Source organism: Calypte anna, chromosome 4B (genome assembly GCF_003957555.1).
Source record: "Calypte anna isolate BGI_N300 chromosome 4B, bCalAnn1_v1.p, whole genome shotgun sequence".
In the NCBI taxonomy this organism is placed as follows: Eukaryota; Metazoa; Chordata; class Aves; order Apodiformes; family Trochilidae; genus Calypte; species Calypte anna.
Window position 1 is genome coordinate 7,489,412 of NC_044249.1, and position 13,522 is coordinate 7,502,933.

Sequence of the window (13,522 nt, forward strand, 5' to 3'; positions counted from 1 at the left end):
CATAAATAAAATTCTAGTCTATTCCATACTGTATTCTTGGAAAAACAAATGGTCTCCTCTCATTGCTGTTGCAACTATTAGATACAATTATACAGAATTATATGTAGTTTTTAAATTCAGAAATATTTTCACATTCAGCTACAGAGTTTGTAACTGATGTGAGCACAGGCTTCTCCTTCCAGCACTGAGCTGATTTATACAGAAGACAGGCCTATCAGCACTGAAGAATATCTAATGATATTCAATAACTTTTAGAAAGATTGTATTAAAACATATCATTAAAACCAGCTCAGAGGATATTTCAAGACAGAAATCTAGAACCCTTCCTATACTGCAAAAGCCAAGCAAGCAATACTGAGACCATGCTGCAGTCACTCTTGTGACTTCTGGTGCTCTATTTCTGACAAAGATAAACCTCCACAACAAATAAGCTTAAAAATGACCTCTATAAAACATGTTAAACTAATAAACTACTTGTTCACTGCAGTTAAAAGAACAAAGACAAACAGAAAGAGTAATCATCCAATGGATTAATCACAATAATCGTGGAGAAAATATTAAAACAAAATCATTTTCCACAGATTTTTAAGGACAGTGATTTATTTGACAACACAGGCAAATTAAGTTGATTCTTGTCTTTCCTCATGCACTGACCTATGCTGATCTAGAGGAACCCTTCTTCAAGACTAGAATTCTTGTTTCACAGTTATTTTGGATGGTAGTCTCCAGGAGAACATTAAGAGCTTGAACTCAAGCACCAACAGAAGGGATTGCATCAGTGCTACAGCTTTTTATACTGAAACCAAGTCACATTTCTCCTAAATTCCTGGTGTTCTGAAAGGCTCATCTGGTGAACTGATAGATTTTTCATTGTTGCTCACAAATATCAAACTAGTTTGCAAAACTAATGCTTTATACAAAAGCCTACCCACATAAAAACTGTTTTATATTTGTATGTGTACAGGAAAAGGAAAGCCAGTCACATATAACATGAATTGTCAATTTCTATTATTCCTACACATCCAGGCATGGAAACCTGGACTTCATCAGTTCTGGAAGTTATTGGAGCCACATGGATCCCTGTCAGCAGAACTTGATAGTTATGAAAGCTCCATGAGTCAGGTCTCTTCACTCTCCAAAATGCCTAAGAAAATGCCAAGGAGGCAGAAAAATGCATTGGGAAAGTTATAGCAATTTAAAAATAAACTTACTGATAATGCTTTCTGTTGTTCTCCAGCAGCATTATATGCTATGCTTAAGCAATATGCAGCTTCTCCTTCCATCTTCATACCACTGCCTAAAGAAAGGATTAAAGCTACAGTTACCCTGTAATCTGAACAAAATTACATTAATACAGACAGTTGTTGCAGGTTCTTAAATAGCATTCAGGTGTTTAAATACTGTAGTCAATGTTGCTATCTCTTTTCAAAAATGTACAGTGGTGATTAAAAATAGAGGCTGTTGATTTAATGAACTTCAACAAGGAAGTTCGAAGTCAGAGAAAATATCTTCCAGTAAGTAATGCAACTCAATCAGTTGACATACTGTAATGTCCTGTCATGAAATCTTTAAAAATACAGTGTCTTTATGTTAGAAGATCATAGCAGCCTCTTTATGTATATTCATATATAAAACTAAAGTAGCATATGTATAAAATAGATGTACATATTACATCCTAAAACTGAAAATGTGTTGACCCATACACTTTACTAATGTGAATCTTAGTGAAACACCTAGAGAGAACTATCAGGAGACCATTATTTCTGATTCTCCTGGCTATTTTGCAAGCTTCTGTAGACTAGAGTAGCTTGGATACAGCAGGACTTTTACCTGCAAGCAGTGGTAACTGAGGTACATCCCACATTTCCATGCCAGTTTCAGTTTCACTAACACTGATCTAACAATGATGCAAAAGAATACAGAAAACCAGTTTCACAGAGGAGTAGAAAGTGAAAAAAAAATCCTTTCTCACTGAAGAACAGTCTGAGGGTCTGAAGTGGGTAATGTTTAATTGTAATTCATAAAAATAAACAAACGGAGATGATGTCCAGAAGGACAGAACGGCTGTTAGAGGTGGCAGGCAGAGCCAGCATGGGTTTAACTGTATTATTAAATACAAGCTTCATAGGATGGAATGCGAAGTGAAGAACTCATCTGAAAAGAGCTTCTAAAGCTTCTAAATTTAGAGAACAACAGCAAGTATGCTGCACATAGTGATAGAGACTGCATGTCCCGGGAAGCAATGGAAAGTGATTGATTCGAGGTAAGGTCCCTGGAACATCTGCCTGGTCAGCTACAATTTGGGATTTGGGAAGGCATCACATCCATTCTGTCAGACTCTTTCTTCATTCCCAGCAGTTTTCCCCAGCAATCAGAAGCAGCTGATGAGCAGTTACTACAGGAAACACCAGTAGCAGCATCTTTGCTGGAGCTTAGACTTGAGCATGTATTATAGACAACAGCTGTGGAAAAAGCTAAAAGCTTGTATATGATCAGCAGATGCAGCTGGAAAAGATGAAGTTTTGGGGTAAATATGTTTGTCTTCAGCTGATGAATTGTACTGGGATTGTCAGTATTTGGATATGGACTCCCAAGGGAAAAGATCTAAACACCCAACTTGCCAAACAGATCAACTGATGTAAATTGCAGGTAAAAAAAAAAAAAAAAAAAAAAAAAAAAGGTTATTTAGTGGTATAATTTTAAAAAAAAAACCAAACTTTGTCAAATACAACCACATATCCTCACAAATTAAACATTTGCAATGGAAAGAATTGAATCCTTGGCCCAAAATCCAAGTTTCCCCCAAAACTACCACATAAAACCATTTAGATTTCAAATGGTCTTTTAAAATATTATTCTTCATGAGATAAGGCAAGATGGGAAATTGTGTTGTTTACAGTTAATATAATCAAAGACAATGCAACAAAAAAACCAAGCAGAAATAATTATCTGGCATTTTTAAAAATCATAAATGGCAAATTCACATCAGCTTAGATTCCTGAAAGCTTGTTCATTTTTTGCAAGGGCATCTTCTGGTCTAATAATGACATTACTTTTTAGGAACTTGTCCTGGCTTCACTTAATAAACTTTTTACTTTTCTATAGATTACTGTAATACACTATTTACCTATATAGCCATAATCCTATTTGTGGCAACACTTATTTTAAAATTTGGAAAAAAATGTTAATTTTTTCCCCATTTTTGATAGTTTTATTCCATCTATTACGACTACTATTCAAAAGCTGCCTAACAGATTAATGCTGGGCATACATTCAATGTTAAAAAAATAATGTATCTGGTGCTAAATATTGAATAAATATTATATATTAATTGTATGTGCAATTCATATGCAAAATATGCCCCCTAAGGGATGCCATGAAAGGCTCTTGAATTGCTGTGTATGGAAAGAGATGATTATTTGAGACTTTCTACCCTAGTTCTGAGAAGCACTCCAACAATCATCTAGAATAATCATCTAGGAAAAGTGAATCTCTAGAGGTAGTCATTTAACAGCATCTTTTGAAAAGCAAGTATTATTTAGAATTCTGGAAGATCTGGAAAATTTTTTTCATAAAATCAACCTGAAAGCTTTAACTTTTCTTTTGCATTCCTTCCCACGTGTAAGAAATTCTCCCCAGCGTGGTTTTCCCAGCTAATTAACATCTCTCATTATATGCAACATTTAAATGCAACATTTAAATGCTATTTCCCCCAGTTTTATACTTTACCACACCCAGACAACACTTAGTTATTACCTAGAATAAAGAAGATAATCAGGAGTACTCAGCATGGATTTAAGACAGAGAAACCATGCTTCACCAAAGTGATAACCTTCAGGCTTGGTGGATGAAGGGAAAGCAGTGAGTGTTGTCTCAATTTTATCAAGGCTTCTGATGCTGCCTCCCATAACATCTCCATACCCAGGCTGATAAAATATGGCTTAGATAAATAGGCAGTGAAGGGGACTGCAAACTTGCTGATCTGGTGGCAGTAGCACAAAGTCCAGTGAGAGACCATCCCTCTGGGATCCATCAGCATGTTTGCAGGGAAAACCAAACTGGGGAAGGAATAGTTGATACACAAGGTAGGTGGTTGCACTGCCATTCAGAGGGACCTGGGCAGGAATGGGCCAGTGGCAGCCCCATGGAGTTCAGGAAAGGGAAATGCAAAGTCCTGCACCTGTGGGTGAATAACCCCTGGCACCAGGCTGTGGGCTGACTGGAGAGAAAGGAGCTTGGCAGAAAAAGGTCTGAGCTTGCTGGTGGACAGCAAGTTGCCCAGGAGACAGGGATGCTCAGTCATGGCACAAGTGAGCAATGAGGTCCTGGGCTCCAGGCAGGCTGAGGGAGCTGCTCATCTGCCTCTGTTCAGCACTGCTAAAGACACCCCAGGAGTGGGGTGAGTCCAGAAAAGGGCTGCAAAGATAACTGAGGGACTGGGATCCACTGTCCTGGGAAAAGGGGCTGAGGGTGCTGGGACTGTTCATACCAGAGAAGGCTGAAGGGGAAATTCATCAATTTGTACAAATTTCCGATGGGAAGGTGTAAAGAAGAGAGAGCCAGGCTCTTCTCAGTGACAGAACAAGAGCCAAGGGACATTTGAAATTCCATCTGAATGCAACAAAATCCTTTACTGTGAGAGTATTTTAAGTGTTGAAAATGCTTTGCAGAATGGTTACATCCACCTGTAGAGACATGATCAAGATCTCATATCCAGATCTCCCTTCCAATCATAACCATACTACCATTCGGTAATTTTCTTAATTTTAAATTTCAAAGGGTTTGTGTGGTAGCAAGTACAGCAGAAATCTTGTTTTCTTATGATCAAAAACTGTTCTTTGGGAGTACTAAATATCTGTGTAGACTGAAAATGTGATGAACCAGCAAATAATGACTCAGTAATTGCCAAAACAACAGTGATGAGAACATCAAAATCACTGAGCTGAGCTTCCATCAGTGACTTTCTAATTACAGGTTCACCATCTTTTACACCATTACTCCCACATGGTTGTGTTTTGGGGTGGCTTTTATGGGGTTGGTTTTTTTATGGTGTGTGTTTGGGTTTTTTTGTTTGGTTTTTTGTTTTGTTTTTTTTTTGAGATAAAGCTTTCAGGAGCCTGAAAGATTCTTTGTTGTCAGCAAGAAGGCATTTCTGCTTTAGTGAGATCTGGAAGTGTACTGATAGCATTTGTCTTTGAATTTAATGGGAAATAATCACCCAGTCAAACATGACAATTCCTACCCCACTCTTGGGAAAATCATGGCATACACATCAAATAAAGAAATGTGAAAATGTTATTTTCCACCTACCTTCTTTTGCCAGTTTTAAAGATTTCGTTAGCGTTTTGATGGCCTGTTGGTGTTCTTTATTTTCTAACATTTTGTCTGCTAGTATTGTATAAATTCTCCAGAGATGCTCACATGCCAGTGAATTGTAAGTACGGCCTGTCTCATCCTTCCACGTCAAACCCTCTGTTAGCTGATAAAATGCTTCATAATGTTCAGCAGCTTTCATGACATGACCTGAAAAAAGTCATTTGTAATTACAATCAGTGGAATCAACAGAAGTTTCAGGAGTTATTAGTCTACAATAATTTTCTTACTTGAAAGTAAGTTGCAGCCAATCATTTAACATCTTTTTCAAGAATCTTCAATATATAACCTGCAGATCACTGGAAAACACTGCCAAATCTCAATTACTTGTAATGCTGGAATTTAAACTTTTCACATTTTAAATTTGCTTTCCTTTGTAGATTCACAGTTTAGGGGATGTCTGATCCAAAGGATGTAGAGTTTTCTAGAAAACACCTATTATTGTAGACTTCGTATTTCAAAATCACATCTATGCATAAAGAATCATAATTCAAACTGCTCAAGTTTTTTTTTTTTCCCATAATGAAAACATGTGCTGAAAGATTTGAAGTGGGGAGAACAGAGGTATAAAACCTGTGGGTAAAAACCCCTTTATACAAATAAATGAATTGATGACAAAAATTATTATGCAGAGTAATTTATTCAAGTTATTACTAGGCCAACTCCAGTGAGTTTGTGTAGTAAATTTACTAGGAAATTATTAACCACTAAGAGATAAATTATTGAACCTGAAGTGATAAGCTGTAAGGTCTTCAAATGTAACTTAATCATCTTTAGGACAGGAAAATCTGAAGTTAGATTCATTTTAACATGCAAGTACTTCCTCCCTCCCCTCTACCTTCAGCTGAATTTATCTCTGTGTAGCCAAGGAGATTTCCACACTTCCTGGACAATGGAAATTCTAAGCCCCTTGAAATAACAGTTCTTTTTCCTTATACATAATGGGTACAGAAAAACTGCTGGGAAGCAGGCAAGATGAGAACATTTACATAAATACACAAAAAACCCAAAAAGCTAAAAAACAAACAAAAAAACCCCCCAATATTCAGATATTATTTGGTCTCAATTTGCAAAAAAATTTCTATAAGCAAGAACTGTGAATGTGACCTGTAGTTTTGTGTGACCTTCCTAAACTTGTGTGTATGATGGAGGAAACTTGTCCCATATATCAGCAATATATCAATCGCTGTTTCTAGTAAAAACTGCAAGTTTAAGTGTGCTTGCCAGAGGTGTCTCTTCTGGAAAATGGTTTATAAGGGATTGTTACTCTTTTGCAGATCATTTTAGAGTGCTGCAAGGAAGTTACTGAAAGAACCAGGAAGGAGAAAAGTTGCTTCCCAACTGTAGGAAAAGATGGGAGAGAGGCTTGGGTAAGGACAATCTCCAAGCGTTACAAGAGAAACCAGAGCTGGTTCCCCAGGCCTCCAGCCAACCTACCAGCAGCAGAAGAGCTATCATGGATTTCTCTTAATAACTTAATTTAGATCTGTCTCTTGCATATGTCACTTTTTTATAACCATGCTTTCAACTTTTCAGTATAAAACATAACTCTTGATTAAATTTATTTTCATATTAACCTCTGATGATTAAAGTAAGTACAACTAAGAATCAACAAACATAGGAAACTTCTCTTTCAAAGCAGCAACTCATTAACTTTATTTCAGAGAAAACATTTTAAGGCTCTAAAACCTATGATTCATGTAAAAGTCTCAGAGGACACAACTAAAAATGTTGGGAAGTGTAGAGCCAGGTGAAAGGGGAGACAGCAAGCTTTATTCAGCTCCTCTCTAACTGGGGACAGATATTAGAGAGATGGTCCAAAACTTTTGAAAAAAATCTTATTGCCAGAGTACCTAACAGATTCTGTAAACAGATAGCAAACCATCCCTCATTTCTTTCAAAATATCACATGCTTGACATCACACTGAACAAAGACAAATGCAAAGTGAAATGATCACAGCCCATGTGAGCTGGTTAAGGATTCACTGACAACACATAACAGGAAATTTGGATGTAGACTTGCTAAACCCAGAATAAAACTTTTTTTTGCATTTTAAAGAGGCTTCCAATTTCAATTTGGGTTTCTTCCTATCCAGCGAACTTCTTAAAGCAAGTCCAACTCAGAAGTCATCAGAATCCCAGTTATCCAAGTTGATAAATGCAGGTGTAAGATACTAATTGAAGAAGCTGGTGTTGGCTTTGTGACAAATTATGGGAAGTTGAGTTGAAATTTAATACTAATAGTTAGATCAAGCATTTCATCCACTTGGATACTCATAATCACATACAGATTCTTGGAATTCTTCTCCAAGTTTGTTACTCAACAGATCATCCTTTTGAAAGGATACTGCCACACAGTTAAGTGATCTTAGTTTCACTACATGTATGATGGATTCTTTAGAGTTTGAGCCACATGTATCTCAAAAACTTCTGGTAAGGATGGGATACAGCATAGAAATCAGTGGTGCCACCTGGCTATGTGATTTGAAGCTAAAAACTGTATCTGAGCTTCTCCTAAAACTCTGTAACTGAATTTCTTACCAGGAGATGAAAGGAAATCTCTCAGCATTTAGGTAAGCAATGAATGTAACCTTCAGAACTACTGTTTAGATTGTCAGAATTATTAGGGATGGCAATTCTCACCCAGGCTTCCTCATTTGCCACATCCTCCTGGAGAAAGTTCCTGCCAGAGAAGAAACTGAACTCATATATTCCATGTATCCCATAGTTCATAAGAGTTGACCTGACCATATGAGCTGCGACCTGACATCCTTTTTGCCAGATTCTATGTTAAAGAATCCATATTCATCAAGCATCAAAATACAAAAGCTATGTAATACTTTGGTAGTATTCAAGTGGAAATAAATTACATTTGTGTTCACTGAACAACCAGGAAAGATTATGAAGTAAAAAGTTACAAGATCCGCTCATAGAAACACCAAAAAGACACTGCTGAGCAAAAAAAGTAATGTACCTCCTAGTTTCTTAAATGAGAAAGGGAAATTCTTGACCTGAAAACCCTTACATGGCTGGGAATTTTCTTACTGAAGAGTCTTTCAAGTAATTCCAGCTATTTGGAGACCTCCCAGATTCATGGAAGTTAAATCATTTTAGATTGTGGAACTCATTCCTCCATCGAAATAATCTAAGCCCCTGAGTTCCCCTTGGTCAGTGACACTGCAGCCTATTTCTTCAATTCATAATGTTTAAGTTAACCTGAAACACTGAGGAAAAGTAATGTTTTCAGGGGAGTGCCAAGTGTATTCACTGTCATGAGTCAATTCCACTGTCACTGATCTGGCAAATTCATTCCAATTTTTAAATGTTTATCACAGCTGTTAGATACAAACATAGGCAGTTGCTGTCTGAAAATCTTGAGAAACATTAAAGTAGTAAGTTTTTAAAACAACATTTCTGAGAGCACAAGTCTCTATCTCACCTGAGAAGTGACAAGGCAGACTTTTAAATTACTTTTCTTACCAATCAAAAGAAAAAAAGAAGAATAAAGGTGAAATGAAAGAAAAAATAGTGGGAAAATTACCTGGAATAATTTGTAAAAAATGTACCTTTTATTTTATCCCTAGGAATTCAAGCAGATAAGCCAGAAGATGTTTTAGGAAATCTCTATGTCAAAAATCTATGTGCAGAATGTAACACAAAGCAGAAAAGCTATTTTTCAGCTGGTAACCTAACAGCAATGGCACATCTCTGTTCCCACTGCCATGCAGAAATTAGCTCAGTGCATCCTAGATGGAGTACCACAGTCTCTGGTATCTCTTCCCTGTCTGTAGAATGCAACAAAAATCCAGAAACACAACTTTTATAACATATGTGCTGCCACTATTAAAATGTTACAGTTTAATGCAATTCAAGGCATAACAAAACAAACCCTTTCAGCAATAGTTTAACTGAAATGTGGGAAGAAAACACTGACACAATATAATTTTGTGAGTAAATTAGTTTTAAATAATTATATATGACATTACTCTGCCACTAGCAGTATCAGATTTTAGAAATTATACTTATTTTCATAGCAGTTACATATACATGCACAAAGATTTGTGCTACAGTTTTCACTGAGTTTCTTAGAAATCAAAAAATAAATCTACTCATTCAAGCAAAAGAACTCAGTGTAATTTTGTAAATACTGAAGAGAAACGTTTTTACATAATCTAAAACTTCCTTTATAATTCCCCTTCCTAAAACCTCCTCCAAAAGTATACATTTGCTATATCAAAACAGATATCAAACCAAAAGGGCTACATATGGAGACTACTATTTTGCCTTTTTTTTTTTTTTAAGTAGAAAGATTGACTAGATATTAACACAAATGGGTTTAAATGTGAAGCTGCCATAAAAGCAGGCACATAAATGTAATTCTCCCAGCCGCTATTTTGATGCACATTTTTGATTCCATGAATATTTTATGAAATGGCCCAAACTAAAGCCATATAACATTCCTGCATTACTGATGCTTGCGCCCGTAAGCTACAAACATTAGAGGCATGATTGAGTGCATTAAAATGAACTCATTCAGCAGTGCATTGATTACTTGGAGGGAAAAAAAAAAAAAAAGAAAAAAAAAGGAAGTTACTCCCACTTAAGGAAATAGCAGACAAATCTTAAGTTTTCAATACTGAAAATTAAAGACAGCAAATTTGAATAATGTGGTGTTTAATAAATAAAGGCATAGCAAAACTAACTAGAATTCCCCATATACAGTCCTGACATTAATTAGGCGAGATGTTAATTAGGTCCACAGATTGCTTCCAGTAGTGTACAGGTAATTTAAAATGTCATAATCTGCAAAAGGCAGGAACTGACCTGTTCCAGCTCTATGCCTCATCAAGACTGAGAGCACCTCAGGATTTCCTTCTCTGTCAACTTGGACATTTGCTACAGAAAATAATGTTACAGAAACAAGTGCACAAAAAAAGTGGCAGGTCTGTCAGGCACATTTCCTCAGCAGCACTGGTGTAAGCAGAACACAGTAAGTTTAAATTGTAAACAGTTGTTGAGGACTTCAGGAAATATTCCTCTTTAGCTTACAATAGCAATCTAAAGGAGCAATAAAACTTCATGTGTGTCACAGTACATTTTCATGTAGAACTAGGGCATCTCTTGTAATCAGTTATTCCACTGTACAATGTGGACATAAAATCTGCTTGAAGAAACATTTGTTAGCAAAAAAAGAAAAATGTTATTACTATTTTAAAAGCTGTAGGCTTACATTTCAGCTTAACTGCTTGCACTACTTGTATTACTTCAAGTTTCCTGTGTTCAATTATGATAATTATGGTAGCACTATTCATGTTGAAATAGTTAAGGTTCTGCCACAGCTTCCAGTGTGAGCCACTGTCTACAGAGGTTGTTTTACCAGAGGTGTATTGGGAGGTGGAGGAAAGTTCACAAGAATCATAAAGCAAGGCTTCCATTCAGCAATGATCTGACCCACTCTGGACTTTCAAGGTAAAATGAATTGTGCAGAAATCATTGTGCCTGATCTGAGATGCAAGAACCTGAGATTATGTGCCTCCTGCAAAAGCAAGACAAAAATTGTGGAAGATATTTAAGAAAATTTTGGGGTTCCATAATTCTAACAAAATTCCTGTAAAACACAGCCCATCATCAGATGACAATCAAGGTGAGTATTTTTAAGTTAAAGGATAAAAAAAAAAAGTTATTTTCATATACTATACTGGAGCTGATAACATTTTCTGGAAAGATTCCACAGGGAGTTTTAGGAAAATGGCATGGAGAGTTCATAAGAATATTGTAATGAACATGCTGGCTCATCATGAGGCATTCTGACAATTTCCCCTGTTTGACAACACACCAGTAGATCTGTCCCTAGAGTCTAATCTGCACAAGGTCAACTGAAAGCATGCCTTGGAAGTAGAAAGCTTGAGGACATAAATGTGAAGGAAGGAGATAAAGGGAAAATTGAGCATCACACAACCTCAGATATGTCATTTGTGAACTGAGATGGCCATGCAAGAAGATGGTGTTTTATGTTCCCTTGTCTTGGTCAAGGCTAATCCTTGGTGCTGCAGATTAGAGGATGACATGTTAGATTTCAGATGACATTAGTTGATCAGTATCTGTTGCCCCCCCCAAAATATAATTCGAGGAATCCACTGAGCATTAGAACATATATCCTTGTCCTCTGAATGAACCCAAATTACTTGCCTTAAAGCCCCAATCCTCAAGAACACACCTATACAAACCTTGAAGGCACTGCACATGGCAGCACCCACAGTAGAACTGATCACAGGATATTATATCACACCATCAACACATTTTATTTAATACACCCTAAAAAGATATTGCTTAAAGGCTTCTTTGAGGGCCAGGTCACAAGGTAGGGGTAATGCTGAGTTATCTGGTTGCTTGCTTGTCTGCTCTCTAATCTCTGCCCCTCCTGCTGCCAGCACTACTGACCTGCACATGGAGGAAGGGTTTCCCAGAGGCAGCTGAAGTGGCAGCTGCTTTGGGGACAGTTTCCTGGGGACCAGCAAAAGAAGACAACTGCTATTAACTGAAGAGCACATTATCAGAAGAACTGTTGTGAAAAATCTTGTTTTTACAGAAAGGATGAGGAGTACTTGCAGGAGGAACAGGCACTGTTGTAGGGGAGACCGGAACAGATATTTTCTTGCCTCTCTACCAGTTACTGCACCAGACAAAATTCTGGGTTAGCTCCGGGCCTCCTTGAATTGTTTCTGGATCTACAAAAAATCTCTCATATTTTCTCTAAGAAACATACAACTACTCTCCAGATAGAGTCCTCACATACATATTTTGTGCCACTCTTTGTAACATATGCACATATATGAAAAACTATAATGAATCAAAGGCTGATTTCATACTAAAGATAACCCTGAAAGTTACAAACATACCTGTAATTACTGTCTTGCTATCTGAAGTACATTATATCACCAATTCTTTGCTTTAGACTTAACTGTAAAAAATGTTAACATTTGATGCATTATCATAGAAGTTTAGGTCTGGGGTGGAATCCAGAATCTGAAGTCTTTGCAAGACTGTAGTTGCACAAACTGGTTTAGCAGCATTTTGTCCATGTGCTAACTAGAATAAAAAATGTCCTCTTCCAAGATCAGCATCCAACTTCAGGAAAAACATGATAAATGAACAGGTCCCACAGGAAAATTCCACTAATTTGTCTGTGCTACATTTATATTCAAATGACCCAACACAGAAAATCTTGGTTTACAGTTAAACTCCTTTTTAGGTTAATATGTTTTATGAAAGCAACATTTTGTCAGATGCTCTCTCCTGAATTATTTGCCTGTTAAACAAACTCTATCTCAAATGTTATATATCACGTTGTTTAATAAACAATAAAAAGTTAGCCACTTTTTCACATGTGTCAAGTTTAATCTAGAGGAGAACAGTGCCAGCAGTGTGGAACACTGGCTGAATGACAATGTACCCATTTAAAAGAGCAATTCTTACTTCATGATAATATTCAAACTTTTTGTGTTTGTAAAGCATCAAAGTGTTCCCTCCATGCAAAGGCTCCATAGGATGCAAAATGCATCCAGGAAGCTTACACTGTAAAGCTCCAGGCACTGAATAAGAGCAGGTCCACACTCAGTGGGACACTCACACTTCAGTTTACACAAATATTTCATTGTTTATAGGCAGATCCACAAACGCAGAGAAGGGAGGGAGCTGAAAATGCAGTGATGAATAGTGAAGAATGACACAAGCTTTGCTGTTCTGTTTTTCAGGGCTTGAGGGGTTTTTTAGCAAATGAAAACAAGTTCTATTACTTCTTCATCTCAAAGAGTAATATGATCATTATATTTTAAATATAGAAAATGACACTGAAGCAGATTAGTCTCACTAAATTACTTTTTTTGTCAACTCATGTAAAACACTTGCCACAGTTAAAGTATTTTTTTGAAATTATTACATTTTATTCAGATTGTACCCCATCCCCCTTTACTTATAACAACTTCTAGTGCAAAATGTAATATCAGATGCAATGGCCCAGCACTGGAGCTGCTGTTGTGCAGGCAGGTAGCCTGTCTCACAAGGATGCTTTGAGCAGCAAGTTGGACTAATGATCTGCTGAAGTTCTTTCCAACTTGAATTATCCCATGATCCTCTGAAGATATATTTT

The 13,522-nt window shown here is 36.8% G+C and overlaps 1 protein-coding gene across 1 annotated transcript in view; it reads right to left on the reverse strand.

The window, feature by feature from the left end:
- The window catches only part of TTC29 (tetratricopeptide repeat domain 29), a 115,549-nt gene that overhangs the window by 67,343 nt on the left and 34,684 nt on the right, over positions 1–13,522 (reverse strand). Inside the window, 2 exon segments of the mRNA XM_030450708.1 lie at positions 1,212–1,297; positions 5,311–5,523. Coding sequence (XP_030306568.1) covers positions 1,212–1,297; positions 5,311–5,523 — 299 coding nt within the window.